The sequence below is a fragment of the Aethalodelphis obliquidens genome, unplaced genomic scaffold, assembly GCF_003676395.1.
Source record: "Aethalodelphis obliquidens isolate GAN/ISIS:26980383/991018 unplaced genomic scaffold, ASM367639v1 scaffold1, whole genome shotgun sequence".
NCBI lineage: Eukaryota > Metazoa > Chordata > Mammalia > Artiodactyla > Delphinidae > Aethalodelphis > Aethalodelphis obliquidens.
The window spans coordinates 92,768,018-92,789,732 of record NW_020837945.1 but is presented as its reverse complement, the minus strand read 5'-3'; the positions used below and the strand labels follow the sequence as shown (position 1 = coordinate 92,789,732).

Below are 21,715 nucleotides of genomic sequence, written 5' to 3'. Positions count from 1 at the left end.
TCCATAACAAAGATGTGTGTGCTTGTGTGTGTTTGCGTGTGTCACCCAACACCATCAAATCTTAGATTTGTAAAACTTGCTGTAGTTAATTGTGGTCTTTTAAGGCCTCATCCCAGATTATCATTCAGAGTTCCGATTAATCAATTAATAACATTAATTGCTAGAACTAATTTCATACCTTTTCTCCCTACCCATGGATAGCAAATATTCTGTTATTACATATTTATGCATCTGTGAATAAAATATATAGTTTTGTTTTTCATATTTTAAGCTTTATTTAAATAGCATTTTACTATATCTAATCTTTTTCAAAAATACTGAGATTTATTCTTGCTGATATATTTAGGTCTAGGTTCTTATTTGCTCTGAAGTATAGAATTCTAATTTGTGAATATATCCTAATTCATTTATCAATATCTGTTAATGGACATTTATCCTATTATGAAGTTGGGCTTTTTGGGGTTACTCATTATTTTAACATGATCTTGCGTAAACACATATAGATACCCAATCACTGCATTCAATGTAAAGTAAAAAAAGGTAAAAAAGGTAACAAAATCTAAAGTGCCAGTAAGAACAAGGTAGACCATTTAAATTTCTGTTTCTATGAAATTGTCAGAGTATTTACCTCCATTCTGTCTTCTGAAGGAACATAAAACACTTTTACAATTCAATTTTAAATGCACTAGGATCAGTTTTTTAAAAAGTGTTCATTGTGAAGTGAGAGACTGTATCATGTGTAATGATCAAGGGGATGGCCTCTAAATTAGATGCCAGTGGGCTCCTGGATCTGCTGTTGTTTAGCTGAGAGACCTGGGCCAAGACACTTAACCTCTAAGTCTCAGTTCCTTGTAAGTAAAAAGGAGATAACTGTTGAAGCTAGTTTTTAGAGTTGTTGTAAATGAGATGTAAATGCCTAAAAACTAAGGGTTTGGCATATACTGTACTAATAAAGCACCAATAAATAGGAAAAAAAAAAACCCTGCCAACAAATTTGAGAGTCTTTATATTTAGGCATATATATACGTATATATGTAAATTTTCAGTTACTTAAACAAGCCATATTTTTACATTAAACTTGGGCAACTGTTATTATTATAACAGTGACCTCTGAAAAATATTTGGGGTCGATACTGTAATTATACAGGTAAGCCCATGTATAATGGGATATTTATGTAACCTTAAAAGCTAACCATTAGAATTTGAAAATTTACCATGGAATGCAGAATTCTCATCCTCCACAGTTTGTGTTAAAGTAGCACATTAAAGTGGGAAACAGCAGCCCTTTTATTTTTAACACAGTTAAGGATTTGTGAGTACAAAAATGAGCGTTATTTTGTTAGTAACCAAACAAGTACTTTTTTTTAATTTTTAAATTTTATTTTATTTATTTTTTATACAGCACGTTCTTATTAGTCATCTGTTTTATACATGTTAGTGTATATATGTCAATCCCAATCTCCCAATTCATCCCACCACCACCACCCCACCCCACTTTCCCCCCTTGGTGTCCATATGCCAATCAAGTACTTTTTATTCTGGATGAGATACCAAGTATGTAAAGAAGAATTTTTAGAAATCACTGTATTTGAAAATTAAGCTGAATAAAATATGGTGATGGAAATTTTTAAGTCCTCACCACAGGTTCTCTATTTTAGGTGTCAAAATGCTGCTCTTTAACACCAAAAGGTGAGTAGGGAAGACTGAGTCATGCTGTGGCCCACCACGATTCTGTGCAAGAATGAGCATTATGTACTCTTAACAGAAGTGGGTTTGTGTAGCTAAATCTTCAATACATGCTAGAGTTCTGGCACAGAAATGGGATGGGTCTAAGCCTGTCTTTTGTATGTTAATGTGCTTTCACAACAAAGGTATGAGCATTAACACAGACAAGTATTCTTGAAGAAAGGCATTTATCTTATTGCCATCTGTGATGAATTGTTCAGAGCTAAAGGAACACCAGGCTTGAACCAAATCTCCTGCTGCCCTAAATAGTTTTTGCAATCTCCTTTTCAATAATATAAAGTCAGGACAGCCTCACTGCCAGACCAGCACTTCTTCAGGAATCTTCCCCATAATATGACAGGATAGAACCATCTATAATACAAATCAACACTGTTATTTTCAAACTATGCACTTTAAAACATTGCTTGAACAAGAAAAGACAGATTTGTCCAGTTGTGTGCTATTTTGCAGTTAACGCAAGATTACACTGTGAATTGCATTGCACTGAATGTTACATTTTATTCTGATGCATCCTAAGTTGGACTGGGTAAAGAGTGTTAGATGTTTGATTAATGTCAGTATGCAACGCTATGATTAGGTATGGTTGCTCTTTGAAACTGCCGCACTCTTCTTTTTGTGTTGTTCCTTTGACCTTTAACAGGTAGTGAGAACATTTGTAATTTAAAATATATTGACTGACTCAGAAGTTAATTTTCCTGTTGCAGATTTACTGATATCTAAAATATATAGCTAGCTAGATGGTAAAAAGAAAAAGTCTGCAAAAAATGATGCCAACTTCTGTCTCTTTTTCAAGTTGTGTCTAAAGGCATTTTGTCTTTTAAATTCTTGAATCTTAATTTAAGGTGAATGACCTTATAAGGTAGTTGCACGTAAATGATCATAGTTGAGCTAATATTGGTTTTCTTGTTCTAGCATAATCTTTGTTTTTTCTATATAGCACAGGATTGGGGAACCATCCTTTTATTTGTTTGTTTAATATATATAGTCATTCTTAAAAAGTTTGTTTATATTCCACTAATTCCCTACCTATATATATATATATATATATATTTTTTTTTTTTTTTTGCGGTATGCGGGCCTCTCACTGTTGTGGCCTCTCCCGTTGCGGAGCAGAGGCTCCGGACGTGCAGGCTCAGCGGCCATGGCTCACGTGGGCCCAGCCGCTCCGCTGCATGTGGGATCCTTCCGTACCGGGGCACGAATCCGTGTCCCCTGCATTGGCAGGCGGACTCTCAACCATTGCGCCACCAGAAAGCCCCCTACCAATATTTTTAAAAAGTTTTTCTGCTACTGAATTCTAATTTTTAGTATGTTTGGTGATTAATACTGTGGTCCCTTAAAGTGATTGAAGACTTTCAATAAAGGGAAAACTTCACACATAACCTTCAGTATTTTAAGAAAACTATATTGTGAAATGCTCCTGAAACTGTACATTTTAACAAGGCCTGCTTTCTATTAAGTGTGTATAAAGCCTGGAGGCAAGTTTCTCAATATTCTAATTATCAGTGATTTCATCTGTCATCTCACATCAAACCATAATTTTCCTATGGTAGTATTTAACTCACCTGAGTCCAGCCACTATAAAAGTATTTCTGTAGCTTGTAAAACATCTAGTTATCACTCTGTCTATTTTAGCTTATTTGTACTAATGATTTATTTTCATTTTCTCTAGGATATAGACCTGCAGCTAACTGGATTTGATTTATAAGAGGGAAATGTACAGTCAATGGCCACTCTCACTATGTTGCTACTATGGAAAACAGAATGGTCAATAGGATATGGCCTGATAAATAGCGATGATTGAAGATGCTACTTCAATACATGTGAAATCAATGGGAGATACTGGCTGCATGAAGAGCTTTCTGAGCTTTTCTTGACAAGCTCGCCTTTGAGAAATCTGAGGTGTATTCTACCGTTATACGGTTTTTCTCAAGTGGATACAAACACCTTTGCCTCACTGCAACCAGACAACTACACAACTGATGTGGGACCATGGCACTGCCCAGATGCATGTGGCCAGCTTATGTTTGGAGAGCAGTAATGGCATGCTTGGTACACAGGGGATTGGGTGCCTCATTGACTCTTTGTGTGTTGGGCTGTTTGCTTCAGGCTGCTCACGTGCTCTCACAAAAATTGGATGATGGAGACCCACTGGTGACTACCAACTTCGGCAAGATAAGAGGGATTAAGAAAGAACTCAATAATGAAATTTTGGGTCCAGTTATTCAGTTTCTTGGCATTCCATATGCAGCCCCGCCAACAGGAGAACATCGTTTTCAGCCTCCAGAACCACCATCTCCTTGGTCAGATATCAGGAATGCTACTCAGTTTGCTCCTGTGTGTCCCCAGAATATCATTGATGGCAGATTGCCAGAAGTCATGCTTCCTGTGTGGTTTACTAATAACTTGGATGTGGTTTCATCGTACGTACAAGACCAGAGTGAAGATTGCCTGTATTTAAATATATACGTCCCAACTGAGGATGGTGAGTTTACTACAGGAAAAACAGGGAGATATATTTATATTTTTCTATTCTAACAATATTAATTCATGTGTACTGGTAGCATGCATGGCTTTTCCTGTCGGCATGTAGACATATTTTACATGTGTGCATGCAGCTCTTTTTGTTTATGTGTGTTGGCGTTCTTATTTTTTTCCTGTGCCTACTCATTTTCTTTCCTCTGCAGCACGTATATTTAGGTAGAAATGGGTTCCTAATTTCCATTTCCTACCGAATGACTTCTGAGAAGATGCATCAACATTTCTCCATTGCATGTGCAGGCTCACCGAATTGGGGATCTTTCGCACTCAGTAAATGCAGGAGCGTATTAAGTTAGATAGTGGTGTTGCATGTTCCGGCGGTCTGTGATGGAGCGCCATGTTATTTTCTAGTCTTCTATTCATTTTTCAGTAAAAAGAATATCCAAGGAATGTGCCAGAAAACCCGGCAAGAAAATATGTAGAAAAGGAGGTATGTATAAAAGTGAAAATAAAAAATGGGGGAAACAGCTTGCAGAGGAAGAACAAGATATTCTCCCTAAGGATGATTTGCTGACGCTGGGAAGTGAATGGTTAGGCGATATTTGGAATTTATTGAAGGCTGTCAAAGAATAGAAAGATGGTTGAGGAGAGCTCTAGCTGAGTAGATGACATTGACAAAGCTCATTGGTGATGCCCTGTGTGCTGGCGCTGGTGGCATGGACAGGAGTTGAATCTCTGCTTTGAGTTTGTGTATAGAGAAAAAGATAGTTAGGTTGTTACATTGCCTGCAGGGAACCCAAAGATGCTGCCTTCCCAGCTGTTCAGCTTTGATCTCTGAACCCTTTTCTACAGATAATAGATTCCTGTTTCTCTTAAAATTGATCAGTTCAGTCACAAACCTAGTGTTTTGTTTGTTTGTCCTTAGTTCCTTCTGAACACCCTATGAACTTTCTCATGTAAGGGTAAATTTTCCATAACTGTTGGGCAATTACCATTATTAAGTAATGGTATTTTTTCCCAGACAGTCTTTCTGTTTTCAGTCACTCTTCCAGAAAAAAATGAGATTTTGCAGCTTTTTATACTAAATATTTACAGTCTTAAAATTGCTTTAACATTTTTATATTTATGTTAAACAATTTAAAGCATAGGGAAGAACATGATTCAGAAGCTACAATTAAATCAACCTTCAAAGCATCCTCTAGCCAGATTGAGCAAATGTAGACACTGACAGCTGCAGGCTTGCATCTGAATGTAGCTTGTCCACACTCCATTTTTATAGAACATCTAGTAAATCACTCATAGGAGAGTATGATTTTCTCTGGCAGTAAATTGTCTGTGTTATTTTGACCTTATTATAACTTTGTAGAATTTTCAATCTTCATACAGAAGTCATATTAATATTCCAGTTCTGTACATTATCTCTCTCTCTGTGCATTTCTAATCTCCTGGCTGGACCAAGTCAGATTTCATTACAACATTCTTGTGGGGTGGGGAACGTCTAAACTGCTTTTTTTCACTGGGATTGCATTATGTGGAAGAAGCTTCATATCACCAAATCCTCAATTGCAGATCAGAAGTATTTGCATTAAATTGAATTTTGTTTTCTTTTTGTTCTTATTTCTTTGGTCAGACTGATAGAATGGAATTTAACCTTTATTTTATTATTAATGTCATGATTTGGGTTAAAGGAATAGTATACTTAAGAAGGTGGATATGGAGGCAACAAAGATGTTTTAGATAACTAAAAGAGTCTCTTGTTTTTTCCCAAATGAGAATAACTGCAGTAATTTATATGCTTTCAACTAATGTACAGTACTGCAGTGGTTATTATTATGCAGCTTATCAAGCACGTGTAATTAGCTAAGTGACTTTTGCCTCCTATCACAAAGATGTTGATTCACAAAGTCATAAATAAAGATGCCATTGAAGAATGCATAAATATAGCATAATACATAAAAATGTGTACAATTAAAAATTGATAAGGACATCAAAAGGTAAGCTAGTCAGTGAGAAAGTGACCTTCTTCTCATACAACTTCAGAAAGAAATGGATTCATTAAAAAATTCTTTTTCATGGTTCTTTCGATGGTTGGTTCCATCTGCTTTATGAGAGAGTTGGCAAAGAAGTATGTAGGCTGTGCTATTTGCTTTGGCAAACTTTGAACTACTTTATAATTAGCCTGAGGACAAGATCTATAGATACCTACATCAGTCTGTGGTTTATAGTCCAAATCTACTGTGTTTTCATATTAAGAATTCTAAAACATTTGTTCACTTTGGTATTTAATATATTATTATAACTAAGTTATGCTGTTTATTAGCTCTTTGTATATTATCCTAACATCTAAATAATAAATAATTTAAATGTAATTTTCTATATAAATAGTTTTTTTAAAAAATAAACAAAATCAAAGTTTAGAGCTTGACTTTTAAGCATAGGAATAGAACTTTTTCCCCCAAACTTTCAGCTGTTTTTTCCTTCTCTATCGTGAAGGGTCTATTCACTTCAGGAAATCATATTTTCCTGGTTCAAAAAATATTAGTTATTTCATATTTATGCATATGCTAATATCTATACTGCATATGGACTTTGAGTTCTTCAACAGAATTGTGGAAGTTTAGGAAGTATAGAAATAGTTGTGTTGCATTTTATCTAGGTGCTAATAAAATTCTGGCTTATTATTTATCTCTTTTTTTTAATTGTGTATGGTCATCTGCAGAGGCAGATGGACCACCACCCTTGTGCCAATCTGTGTATGCTGTATTCATTCAAATCTGTTTCTTAATTGCCTATTATATGCACTATCAGTAATGAATGAAACAAAGATCTCTCTTCCCATAGAACTTATGTTCAAGTAAGTTTACAAAGAACAAAGCATTTTCTGCACTTTAATCTGTATGAAAGGAAGAACATCTTCTCCCTCCTCCAAAAGATGCTTTGCTGTAATTTTTAAACAGAGCTTTTATACTATTTTTCCTATACAATTGAAGAAAAAAACATATTTTTACCAATAGGCTGCCTCTCATTTACAAAAGGTCCCAGTTGCACTTTTTAATCCATCTTTTTAAATTTCCCATGATAGTTTTAGCCATATGTTAACTACTCTTGTAGATATTTCTTCAGGGCTTTATCCTTGAAAAACTGAAAGAAAGGATGAGTGCTTAAAATGAGATAACTGTCAGCACTTGGCCAAATAGGCAGGCAACATGTGATAGAAACTGGAATTTGGATGTAGAGACTGACATAATTCATCACCAAACTTTATGAAGAAAGTATATGACTGTCCTTATTTTACAAATTTGAAAGAAGGTTCTCAGAGTTAAGCATTCTGACCCAGTTTCTACTGCTAGTAAGTGGGTGGAGTCAGGTTTGGCCCTAGTTCTTGCTTATATTAGATGCATTTCCATTATGTTAAATTACATCCTGTAGATGATTTCTACAGCAGAGGCTTGTATGTCTCCACCCCTTTACCCTCCTTTTCTTCCTGCTTGCTTTTGCACATTCAAATATATCGTGAATTCTTTTTATTCTATCAGTTGACTCTATTTTAGATGGGTTTAATGCTCACCTTATTGAATTGGGTCAAGCCAATGTTAGCAACTGATTTCCAGAAAACATGCTTAGTACACATTTTAGTGAATACTTTTAAATAGTACACGTTTTCTCACTGTCCAGACAAAGATCCCAGCGTATTCCTCCTGGCTGCTATCAGGAGTAGCTTTAATTTGCTTATGTTTCATTTTGCTTCTCTAGTTCACTCTCTTATGAGAGTTGCCAACAACCCGTAAAGTGGTCAAATATTAGGCAGTAAACATGAGAAGAGGAACAAGAGACCCGGAGAATCCACAGCAAATTGATTGGCTTACGGATACCCTAGAGTTGTTTAGCTTTGTATTTCTCCAGTACTTTGACTATAATTTGCATAGCTCTTGTGAGACGAATACAGAATTAATTTTCGTTTCTGCATAAGTTAACTCACTTTTTTCACTTACCCCAATTTTATTGTATAGAAAATTACAATCTCTGTAGATGGCTGTGGTACAGTTCTTGACTCCTTGAGAATTTTATTCCTGATTTTCATAAGTGTTTAACATTTACACACTCTGCTTAGTAGTCTTTACCTGAGATAATATTGAATTCATTCAAGAGCCTTTTCCATAAATTTAGGGTTTATTTGGTCATTTGTTGAACATAGAGACTGATTTTTTTCCTAATTAGATATGTATAAAAATGACTGCTATCACTGTCAGTATGTTTAAGATTTTAAAAGGGGATTATATTCCAGAATGCTCTTCCTTCATGCTTATACATTTCTATCTGATTTATTATTCACTTAACAAATGTTTATTGAGTCCTTACTCCGTACTGATTAGATTACTGCTCTAGGCCCCTGAGATACATCAGTGAAAAAAAAAACCAATTAAAAAATCCTTGCCCTTCTGGAGCTTATACGCTAGTGTGTGGAGACACATTGTAGACAATAAACACAATAAACAACTAAATTCAGAGGGTATAAGAAGATGAGAAATAAACAGAGTATGGAGGCTTGGGTGTGCTGGTGTGGAGGGTGAAGGTAATTTTAAATAAGTTAGCCAGTATTGTCTTCTTTTGGACAAAGCCCTGAAGGAAAGGAAATGAGTATCTGAGGAAAGAACATGACAAAGAGCAAGCACAAAGGCATTAAGATGAGATTCTGCCTTGTGTATTTAAGGAACAACTAGGGGTATGGTAAATCTGGAAAGAGTAGAGAGAGCGAGGCAGTGAGATTCAGAATGATCTGACTTTATGTTAAAGAGATCATTCTGACTGACTTATTGAGAGTAGATTGTAGGAGAGTATGGAGGAACCGGGAGAGCAAAGAAGAGGTTGTTGTAGCTTGGACAAGATGTCAGCCTGGTCCAGGCTCAGACCAGAGGAGTAACAATGGAAGTCATAGTCTTGATATATTACAAACATCACATTTCTTGCTCATTTGGTTATGGGTTGTAAAAGAAAATGAGCAGTCAGAGAAGATTCCTAGATTTTGGTCTGAATGTCTAGGAAAATAGATTTGCCATCAATTAAGACAGAAAAAAGGAATGTAGAATAGTGTAGGAGGAGGCACAGTAGAAGAATGATGTTTAGCTTGGACATGTTAAATCTGAGGTGACTCTTAGACATCCAAGTGTAGACATCAAGGAACCAGTTTGGCATTCAGGAGAGAGGTGTAAATGGAGATATATGTCTGGGATTCATCGTGATATAGAAGGTAGAGTTTTAAAGTCATGAGGCTGAGTGAGAATAAAAGGAATTGAATGAAAATAGAGTAAAGAGATGACACCAAAGATTAATCCAGGGACATTCCAACATTAAGAGGTCTGGAAGAAGAGAAGGAAAGACTATGGAGACTGAGAAAGTGTCACATGTGAGATGGGAGGTAAACCAATATATTTTTGTTGTCCTAGAAGCTAAGTAAAGAAAATGCATCAAAATAGACAAGAGTGATCAACTCTACCAAATGAACTCTTGTGGAGTGGTGTGGGTCTGACACACTGGAGTGGGTCGAAGAGAGAATGGCGGAAGATTTGGAACCACTAAGCATAAATGATTATTTTAAGGAGTTTTGCTGTAAGAAGGAGCAGAAAAAATGGAAGTGTAAGGACAATAGAGGTTGTTTTGTTGCTATAGGTTAAGATGGAAGAAATAGAGAAATGTTTGTATGATTAAGTTTGACATAAATACACTACCATGTGTAAAATAGATAGCTAGTGGGAAGCAGCCGCATAGCACACTGAGATCAGCTTGGTGCTTTGTGACCACCTAGAGGGGTGGGATAGGGAGGGTGGGAGGGAGACGCAAGAGGGAAGGGATATGGGGATATATGTATACATATAGCTGATTCACTTCATTGTACAGCAGAAACTAACACAACATTGTAAAGCAATTTTATTATAATAAAAGAAAATTTAAAAAAGAGAGAAATGTTTGTATATAGTAGGAAGGTAACAATTAAAAATATAGAGGAAAGATGATAGACTTCTAGAATAATATCTTTAGAGAAATTTGGGATCTAGTATACAATTGGAGGTTTCAGATTAAAAAGAGCATTAGTAGATAATTTAAATTAACATGTAGCTAGGCAGAGTACATGAGTATGAGTACATGGGTAGAAGTAGTAATATGATTCTATTCTCATCTGATTGTTCCTATTTTAATTGTTCAGTGTGTAACATTAAGGGAAGTGGAGATAGAATTAGCATTGGTGAGCTCTTAATATGTTCTAGACATTTAGCCTTATTCATTTATTTAATATCACAACAATCCTATGAGATTTTTATTCCCACTTTACAAATGCAGAAATGGAGGACCAAAGAGGTTAAGTATCCTGCCCAAATATACATAATTTGTTAGTGGCCAACTGTATTTTCTTTAAGGAGATGATTTTAGAACAGAGGGAATAAAGCAAAACAATATAGCAGCAACAATAACAATTCTGTTTATGTGGGATCCCAGATCAAATAGAAAATTTGGTGGCCAATTTGCTAGTAGAAAAATCACTACATACTGAAATAATTAAAACGTCTGGTTTATTTGGGGTCTGAAGATAAATGGGAAATCAGATTAAACCAGAGATTTGGCTTCATATTTGAATTAGTATCCTTGGACAGATGTGGTTAAGTCTTCTAAAAGCTGAACAGTTTAAGTTGGAACTCTGAAATGAAGCAGATCTAAAAGGGTTGTAAAGTTTTAAAAGAACAACATCAATTGTTCCATTGTCTACTGATAGGCAGAGAGAGTCTCCTGAAGCTGATGATTAAAAGACTGTTATAGGTGTCCAACTCATTTTTTCCAGAGAATAAATACTTTTTTTCTTGTAGAAATTGGGGTTGAAGTTGAAAACATATGACATGCCACCAGCAAAAAGAGCTATGTCACAGAATAAATCCTCTGTAGAAAATGCTTTCCTTTCTACTATCCAGTGTAATGATACATGTTTTAAAGTGTTGTTTTCACATATAGAATATACTACTAGCTTCATAATTATGATGTAATCTTTGCTTTAATTAACTTCTACATTACTTTCTTTTACAGATTTTGTTGATAATCTTTTGTCCTCTCATATTTCTCCCCCTCTTCTTCTTCCTCCCATGGAGGTACATGCTGAAGTAGTTTAGGAAATGACCAACTTCAAAAATCACACCAGTACATATATTTGCTAGTAACAATCACATGATCTCATTCTGGATTTGATCATCTTAAGCTCTGGACTAGATGTGGAAGCATAATTTCTAATCATAAATCTTCACATAGTCCTTTGTAAGTGGACAGAATACTCTATGTAATACTCCCTATATTAGATTCCTAGGGCTGCTGTAACGAATTGCCACAAACTGTGTTGCTTTAAACACCAGAGATTTATTCTCTTACAGTTCTGGAGCGGAGAAGCCCAAAATCAAGGAGTTGGCAGTTTTGGTTACTTCTGGAGGCTCTAAAGGAGAATCTTCCTGCCTCTTTTTGTAGCTTCTGCTGGTTGCCAAAAGTCATTGGCATTCTTTGGCTTGTAGTTGTATTGCTCCAGTCTCTACTTCTGTTGTCGTGTGGCTTTCTTCCCTGGGTGTCTCCCAGTGTCTCTGTGTCTTCACATGGCCTTCTGATAAGAATACCAGTCATAAGATTTATGACCCTTCCCAATCCAGTATGACTTCATCTTAATTACATTTGCTAAGGCCCTATTTCCAAATAAGGTCATTTCTTTGCTAGGGTTGCTGTACAAAGTATCACAAACTGCGTGACTTACACAGCAGAAAATTTTGGCCTCACAGTTTTAAAGGCTGGAAGTCTGAGATCAAGACACTGGCATGGTTGTTTCTTTCTGAGGGCTGTGTAGAAGATTCTGTTGTAGGTCTCTCTGGCTCGTAGATGGCTATCTTCTCCCTGTATCTCTTCACAGGGCATTCTCCCTTTTTCTATTGAGGCATGATTGACATGTAACATTATATTAGTTTCAGGTGCACAACATTATGATTCGATATTTGTATATATTGTAAAACAATCACCACAATAAGTCTCGTTAACAGCCATCCCTATACATTTTTTTCTTATGATGAGAACTTTTAAGATTTAGCAACTTTCAAATATGCAGTACAGTATTATTAGCTATAGTCACCATGCCGTACCTTACATCCCCATGACTTATTTATTTTATAGCTGGAAGTTTGTACCTTTGACCCCCCCTTCACCCATTTTAACCACCCCTCACCCCCAGCCTCTGTTCTATCTATGAGCTTGCCTTTTTGTTTGTTTGTTTGTTTGATTTTTAAATTCCACATTTATAAGTGAGATCATACAGTATTTGTCTTTCACTGACTTATTTCCCTTAGCATAATGCCCTCAAAGCCCATCCATGTTGTCTCAAATGGCAAGGTTTCATTTTTTTATGGCTTAATAGTATTCTATTATGTGTTCTTTATCCATTTATCTATCAGTGGACACTTAGGTTGTTTCCATATCTTGACTATTGTAAGTGATGCTGCAATGAACATGTGGGTACATCTTTTCGAATTAGTGTTTTTATTTTCTTCAGATAAATACCCAGAAGTGGAATTGCTAGATCATATGGTAGTTCTATTTTTAATTTTTTGAGGAACCTCCACATTATTTTGCATAGTGACTGTGCCAGTTTACATTCCCACCAGCAATGCACAACAGTTCCCTTTTCCCAACATCCTTGCCAACGATTATTATTAGTTGTCTTTTTGATAATTACCATTCTTATAGGTGGTATCTTATTGTAGTTTTGATTTGTATTTTCCTGATGATTAGTGATGTTGAGCATCTTCTTATGTACTCATTGGCCATTTGCTTGTCTTCTTTGGAAAAATGTCTATCAGATTCTCGACCTGTTTTTTAATTGGATTTTTGTGTTTTTTTGCTCTTGAATTGTTAAATTACCACTTTTTATAAGGACACCAGTCATATTGAGTTAGGGCCCACCCTAATGACCTCCTCTTAACTAATTATATCTGTAAGACCCTATTTCTAAATAAGGTCACATTCTGAGATACTCAGGGTTAGGACTTCACTATATGAATTTTGGGGTAACACAATTTAACCTGTAAAGTCACATTCTGAGGTTCTAGTTGGATATGAGTTCTTGAGGGATACCAAGCACTCTTCCATTTTTTTCATTCAAACTGAATCCCCGGAAAGATCTCAAAACGGTGTTATAATTATACCCATTCTACAGTTGAAGAATTATGCTTGTTGGGGTTAAATAACTTACCCAAGGTCACATGGCTGCTAGTTAGGAATGCTGGGGCTCTTTTCAAATCAAAACTCAAATTTCACTTGATACCCAGTCCTTCTAATAGACACAGATTCTCTCTCCTCTACTGAGAAGTTCCTTTAATTTGTTTTTAAGCATTTTTCTATCAAGATAGTGTACTATGCATTAATCTAGATACTTTTAAATATCTAAGTGTTTGACTTTGTGTAGACAAAATGATTCAGACTTTTAAAAAATTTTCCCTGAATTTTAAACATTTTATCCAGATGGTTGCTTACATGCAAACACTGTTTTAGTTAAGATTAAGATCTTACCAATTTAAAGCTGTAGTAGCATTGATTTTCAATACTGTTTCATTTGTCATATTTAGGAAATTGGACCAAGTTCTTTTTAAAATAATTTTTAATTGAAGAGCTATTTCTTTGTTCACTTTAATCCTATTCATCTGGTATCTATGTAATGATAGCATTAGAGCAATTTAATTATAGCCCATAATTTTCATTAAAGTATGTGAAATGTTGCAAAAATTAGTTTTCAACAATGACAAAAAGGAATCTTAATAAAAGGCTGGGGTCTTTGCAACCATTATTATAATTTTCAAAAGTAGAAAAACTGATTAATCAATAATAGTCTTAATATTCTGTTCCTTGTTTCAGGACTGAAGGAAGAAGTTTTCACTCTCCCCTTCATCCCTTTCCTTTGAGGCAAAGACTTTTGCCACTGTTATGTCAAAAAGGAAATGACATATTGTCTCCTAGTTAGGAGGGTGATACAAAAATACCTTCCCTCTCTTCTTTTTGGCTCACATTCTGTTCTTCCAAAAACGGTTCAGGGCTCCTCTTCTAGAACCTTCTTTTCCAAGTTCTCCAAGTGGAAGGAGGAAGAGAGAGGATAGAGGGATAAGTGTGCACAGCACAGGGATGACACAAGGACAAATGTAACACTTCCAAGTAGATATGAAGCATTTGTAAATATTGCTGCTGCCAGGAAAGGAAGAGGGAGGCCTGGGTAGAATTATTAAGAACACTTATGCTCCTTCTGATTTGGATTCCTAGGCCTCTCAGGAACAGATATGTCCCCATGAAGTGGGTCTGTGGAAAGGGGAATGCCTCTGGCTAGTGATCACTCTCCATTCCTGCTAAGTTCTCATTCACCATCTTCTTCAAGCTCACCATCGTTCCAGGTAGTGAGAAGTCAGGCCTCAGTTTGCAGCTCTAAGCTTTGGCCAGAAAGAATTGATATGTCCCTTTGGCACAGTAGTTTACAAACCAGGCAGTTCCTGAGGATTCTGAGTGCCAGCGCCTCTCCTGACCCACACCCAAGTCCCCACCATCACCCAGTGCCATGCCCTCACACATCCACACCACCAGCACAACTTGGCTTTCATTCCTTACACATATAGGGAGAGACTACCTACTGTGTCAAGATTTCTTAAAAAAAAAGAAGAAAGGAGGGGCGGGATTCTGTTGTTTAAAAAAAATTGGAAGTCATTTATTTAGGGGATTAACTTTATTTCAATGAGAACTGAAATATCTATAAATTTGGATTCGGAAGAGGAATATTTTCTGTAATGACCATTTAAAATATTTCATATTTCAATTTACTCTGAAAGACCAGGGATCAGATTTTTTTCCTGTTTTTATTTTATGAAGATCTTTGGTCAGCTGTGCAGTTTAGCAAAGGGCTTTTTGAGGGAAACACACACACACGAACACACACACACACACACACACACACACACACACACACGTAAAATGTAGAATATTTACTGGGGCCTCATATTGCCATTAGTGGACTCTTTGACTATCCAAGCCGTGCTTTTCCCTATCTATATCTATCTATCATCTATCTATCTATGTATCCATCTATGTATGTATCTATCTATCTGTATATCTATATATTTATGTATTATTCTTTTGGTGTTGATGTTGCTTTGCTCTGTTTTGTGTTCTGCATCCAGAAAGTGGTGTTTCAGATTTCCTACATGACTGTTTCTTCTCTCTGCCTGAGCCCACTGTGGACGAAGCACTCATGTCCAGAACTTCTGGAGGCTCAGTTGGGCAGGACATATTCTTTGCTCTCAGGGAGCTTAACCTGCAGTGACAGCCAACAGGACATTTTTGTTAGTGACCATGTCAATATGACCAAGCAAATGTAAGCCTGATCTGTATTGAAATCTCAAAACAAAATGAGGGAATGGCTGTTTCTGTGAGAAAAAAAAAAGGTAATGAGGCTGATATTTGGCACTGTGTTCCCTATAATAAAACATTTAATTAAATCTTTAAATGTGTTTGGAGAACAAAATATGCACATCAGGCATAACCAAAACTATAATTATATCAGTCCTGTTGCCTGAGCCCACCTTTGTTGCTCTGCCAAGAAGCAATGGTTTAAAACTTTCTATCCATCTGTTTAAAAAAAAAAAAAAACACACAGCCTATGCTGTACCTCTGCAAATCTCTGTAAACCTTGGGAATGCTTTGGCTACTGATACAACAGCTGCCAGGTTACTGGGCTGCAGGCTGTCTCCTCTAGAGGTAGGTTGTCAGCTGCTGCTCTGTGGTTCTTTCCACACTTTTGTTGAGCATCTACTCTATGCAGGGCCCTGTGGTGGGCCCTGGAGATACAGAGATAAAAAGGGCATTAAAGAGCTGTCCTCAAAGCATTCCCTGTCTTGTGTGGGTAGCAGATACAGAAAGAGAAAACAACAAGGTAGTAAGAGCCCTGAGGAAGGGAAGCAAGGACCATTATGGGAACACATAGGAGAGGTGTCTGTGGTTTAGAGATGTCTCGTGGTAGAAAGTTGTCCCCTATGTGAGTACCCAGGAATAAATATTGTAGTCCCTTCGTGCCTTCAAAGGCTAGCATGGTCTGTGGGACCATTTTACCAAGTAACTCCAGATTAAAATATTTCTGAGTGTTTATTTCAAATGTTTGCTTGTTAATTTGTGGGTAGGGATGTGTAAGTATGTATATGTGTGTCTCCACCTTCTTTGCCCAGATATCAATTGTCTTCCGTTACTGCTCTTACTTTGCCAGGCTTTAGAAACACTGCCTGCCCACTTCTGAGGTAATGAATCTGATCTGTCATGGGTTGGGAAACTGAGCAACCACAATTAAAAAGAAACAAACAAAAAAAACTTGTTTGTGAAGTAAAAAATAAATAGGCTTGAAATGACTGTCTCCACTATGAGTAATCCATAGCAACTTAAATATATGGTCTCTCTTCAAAGATTTTTTTTAAATTTTGTGTTCTAAATAACTGAGGCTTTTGAAGATCGTAGCCTCCAGATAAGTGAGGTGTTTACTAATTGTGAAGCTATAGGAGCCAACCTCGTCCTCATGAGGTGACCCCTCAGGGATGTGTGCAGGCATCACTTACTCCTGATACTCAGGATACTGCAGGCATTATCCCTCCACCTCAGTGCACCCCTTCCCTCCTTCCTTCTCCACGTCCCTTATCTTAATCTAGAACCTCCATCATTTCTTGCCTGAACCACTACAATAGCCTTATAACAGGTCTTTCTATTTCCATTCCTGCTCCTGCAGTACATTCTTCACATAGTGGCCAATGTGATCTTTAAAGTCTGAAATCAGATGCTATCACCCCTTTCAAATCCCTTCAGGGGTTTCCTATTGCTTTTAGAATAAATGTAGTACTACCAACCATGGTCTACGAGATCCTACATGATGATTCCTGCCCACCTCTGCAGCCTGCTTCCATATATTTCCCCCTTGCTCTCTAAATTCTAGCCTTGCTGATCCTCTTTTGATAACTGGAATAGCCAGTTTCTATCCTACCTCAGGACCTTTGCACTTGCTGTTCCTTCTGCCTCAAATGTACAATGTCTACCTCTTTTCCTAAGTCTTGTAAATCAAGTCTTGGCAAAATGCCACCTTATCAAGGGAGCCTTTGCTGAACACTCTGTTAAGGTAACCTCACCTCACCATTTTCTTCCACTTATTCTTTTACATCCCCTTGGTTATTTCCTTCATTATATTTTTATCTCTATATGAAATTATCTTGTTCATTTATGTGCTTACATATATACTTTGCCCCAGAAGAACATTTCTCTTCTTCACTGCTCTATCCTCAGTACTCACAAGGGATTCAATAAATATTCATCCAAAACATAAACAACCTTAAGAAACAATGCACTTTGTTGGAGAAAGCCTTCATCTCCCACCATCTACATTTATTTGAGTAATACTGCACCTGCTATCATTCCTCACCAGACAGAGCAAATAATAATATATTCTGCTCCTCTCTGCTATGCAATCACTATTTGTTTATGGCTCCCAAAATAAAGAAAATTTCAAAGCCAACACCAGAGTCCTTAACTAAGAAATAACAGTGTTCAGTGGCTCAGTGTCTGACAGATATAACCTGGACTCTGTTGCAGGGGCCCGAGTGGCTGCCAACAGCCGAGCCGAGGCTCTTGGCCCTCTGCCTTTGCACGTTTCTGCCAGCCTTATTGCCTCTGCGCTGAATTTATATTTTAATATAGGACGCCAGCAACGCATTTGTGTAATAGGAGCACGGAGAATGATTTTCCTTTTCCAGGCCAGATGCTTCATTTTCCCTTCCCACCTTCTAATTTAATTTTCTCTCCCTCTTACCCAACCCCAAGTTCCCTCCTGTGACAAATATATCTTCTTTTGTCATTATTTTGCCTTCTTTTGTAATTATTTTACATTCTTTTGTCCTTGTTCTACCATCTACCTCTGTGATAGGACTCCTCTCCACTGTTTCTACTAAGGCATTTCATTTGAGGTTACTCAAGAAGCAGCGCCTGAGTGCTAGATGAGCTAAGAGGAGGTCTAACTGAATTTGCTTAAGGGATTTTCTATATAGTATGAAATAACTCCTCCAGTGGCCTGTGCTGGGGAGCTCCTTCCTTATGATTTAGCCTTCAGTTCGTTCATATCACCATTAACATGTGCGTGTATCCAGAGGGTTATTTTGCCCTTTTCTTCTTTTATTAGGTATTATCAACTACTGGCTTTCCTATGAAAAACCAGAAATTTCTTTTTAAAATGAGGCAAACCAGAGATTGAGACCTTCCTATATGTACAGCACCATAGGCAGAGTTTTGGAACATGGTTTGTGCCCCCAAATGACTGATAAATGAAGGAGTATTTTGAGCCTGACGAATAATGGGCAGCTTATATTACTGAGATAAATGGAGAGGCCAGTGGCTTTTCTAGTGGATGGTGGAGGCTGGATCTTGTACAATTCAGGATGGAGAGGCATAGTAAGAGCATGGTAGACCTAGAATCTCTTAATCTAGTTGAGAGAGACAAATCTGGCAGTAACGTAGACTAAATCTGTGTTTCAGAACACATTGCAGAGCTGATGAGTAGAGGATATTAGATTCCTAATACGGCTGGCTTCATAGGAGGGTAGTCTGTGCAGTCAAACTGATCCCTGTATGCAGAATGTCTTCACACTTAGTTAAATGCTCTACTGTTGCCATCTTGAAATTCATAAGAATTTTTGAACAAGGGATTCTGCATTTTCATTTGGCATTGGGCCTCACAAATTATGCAGCCAGTCCTGCTTCCTGGCTTTGCTGGCATTTTCCCCATTCTGCATACCCATAGATGCTCTTGTAATTCTGAGAGACAGTAGAACAGAAACCCTCTGTGCATGTCGGAAAGTCTGATTAAAACTCTCAACTGAAACGCTATGAACACTTGTGTTTGTACCCTTAAAGTTCCCTTCACGTCTAAGGGGAACAATGAAAAAGGGACATGTTGTAATTTGGGGAAATAAAAGGTCTGTTTTTCTCTTATTGCTATTTTTATGCATTTGTTCATTTCATGAAGCAGTTACTGTGTCTAATATGTCCTAAGGACTATGCTAGAAGCTGAGAATAAAAACAACTAGATATACTAGATATGGTATTTGCCCATAAGGGGCAATCAAGCAAGGAATAATTTTTAAAAAATAATTATTATAATAGCTACCATTTGTGCAATGCCTATCGTGGACTAGCCATCGATTTAAGCATTTTATATATTAACTTAATTCTCGTAGAAGCTCTTTGAACTTGTTACTGTTTGTGTCCCCACTTTACTGATGAGAAATGTAAGGCACAGATAGGTTCCATAAACTGTATGAGATTCCACAGCTAGAGAGCGGTGGAGCCAGGATTCAGAACCAAGCAGCTTAACTCCTTTGACAGTGCCCTCCGTCATTAAGTGTAACAGATGTTAGGGGTGCTATGAGGGAAGTAAATAACAGTTATGTGTGGTAGGGTGCTGTCCTGAGGAGGGAATGGCTACTTCCATCTTGGATGGGAGCTGGAGAGAAAAGGGCTTATTGTAATCATCTTGCTTGAAAGGGACTGTGAAGCATGAGGAGGTGGCCCATCCACTGAGGAAGAGGATCTCCTGGGATGACGAGGGAGGGGGCTTGACTAGGTAGAGAGCAGCATGTGGTCAGAGAGTACACTGAAGCCTTGATAAGGCAGCTCCCAGATCTTTGTGTCTAAGGACCTTGGAGGTTTTATCTAGGTGATGGCAAGTCATTAAACATTTTAAGCAAAGACTTGACATGATCGGATGAGCACTTTAGAATATTCTCTCTGACAACAGTGTAAATCCACGAATGAAAAACCACAGTAGAGATGAGTAGAGGGCTATTGTAATGGTGTGTTAGTGACTATGCAGGCCTTACCAAAGGCAATGGCTGGAGGGTAGAAAGGAGGAAATGAAGGATAAGAGATGTTTATTGGCAGCCTGATAGGATTGGGGGGTTGACTAGTGTTGGGACGGCGAGGAAGGAATGGAGCACAGGATGTCTCTGGGATGTCTCGGTGCCCAGCGCCTTCCATTCTGACCCATTGACCTTGCTTCCCCTAACCAGCCTTCTCTAACGTGCTTTTTCACCAGGACTCAAGAGGGAAGGGCAGGATAGAGAGTGAGTTACGATAAAGAAATGAAGTTTGAGGGAATTTCCTGGCAATCCAGTGGTTAGGACTCCATGCTCTCACTGGCAAGGGCCCGGGATCAATCCCTGGTCAGGGAACTAAGATCCCACAAGCCACATGGCAGGGCCAAAAAAAAAAAAAAATTAAGAAATGAAGTTTGAGAAAAGGGAAAATGTCAGTAGCAGAGGAGAAAGAGAAAAGGAAAAAAGCTTCCAGAAAACAAAACAAACAAAAGGACAGGATAGTATACTGAACAAGTTTTTAATCTCCCATATGCCAAATGTAAGTTAAACTTCTGAAAATAATGCCATATATATATATATATATATATATATATATATATATATATATATATACTGAGTCATCTTTTAACAGTAGAACTTAGAGGGAGAGAAAAGTATGTCAGCACGAGAAAGACTTAGACGCTTAGAAAGAGTCCTGAGTCTGTAACCTACCCTTGGTTGGTGCAAGCTTGAAAGTGATAAGAAAGAAATGCATAGACAGCAAATCACAAACTGTCAACTAGAAAGAGAGTAAAATTATTTAGTTACATGTAAATTGTTAAAAAGAACATACGGGTGCATAATTTATGTAGATTTGTATTAATGACTAGACAAACGAACGTAAATTTTCAAAACACTAATAACTCAGAAAATACATGTTGATTGAATTCAACATGTATTTGTGGAGCATTTACTGTGCGGTATGCCTCATGCTAGCTATTGGAATATAAACTCCAGTCTGTACAAATTAATGACACATACAGACGTACACATTATACATGCTGTACTCAGGTACTTAAAATCTAGTATGGGGCTTCCCTGGTGGCGCAGTGGTTGAGAGGCCGCCTGCCGATGCAGGGGACACGGGTTCGTGCCCCGGTCCGGGAAGATCTCACATGCCGCGGAGCGGCTGGGCCCGTGAGCCATGGCCACTGAGCCTGCGCATCCGGAGCCTGTGCTCTGCAACGGGAGAGGCCACAACAGTGAGAGGCCCGTGTACCGCAAAAAAAAAAAATCTAGTATGAAGGTAAATTATAGATAATCAAGTATGTGTACTAAAAGACTAGAGAGGTCATTAAAGAAAGACATGTTATAGATCCTTTTAAGAATGCAAGAACTCATCAAGTTGGGTGTGAATCAGAAAAGTTCCTTAAAAGAGGTAATATTTTGAATCAGCCTTGAAGGATGGGTAGACTCTCAGCAGGCAAAGATGTAGGACTTGTATCCAGCAAAAGGAAAGGCATAGCAATTAACAAAGACTGGGGACAATAGTATTCAGTTATTTA

The 21,715-nt window shown here is 37.4% G+C and overlaps 1 protein-coding gene across 1 annotated transcript in view; it reads left to right on the top strand.

The window, feature by feature from the left end:
- Window positions 1-21,715, top strand: part of NLGN1 (neuroligin 1) — a 720,856-nt gene that overhangs the window by 14,069 nt on the left and 685,072 nt on the right. The window contains exon 2 of the mRNA XM_027111608.1: window positions 3,419-4,231. Coding sequence (XP_026967409.1) covers window positions 3,739-4,231 — 493 coding nt within the window. The 5' untranslated portion in view covers window positions 3,419-3,738. The remainder of the gene's footprint in view (window positions 1-3,418; window positions 4,232-21,715) is intronic.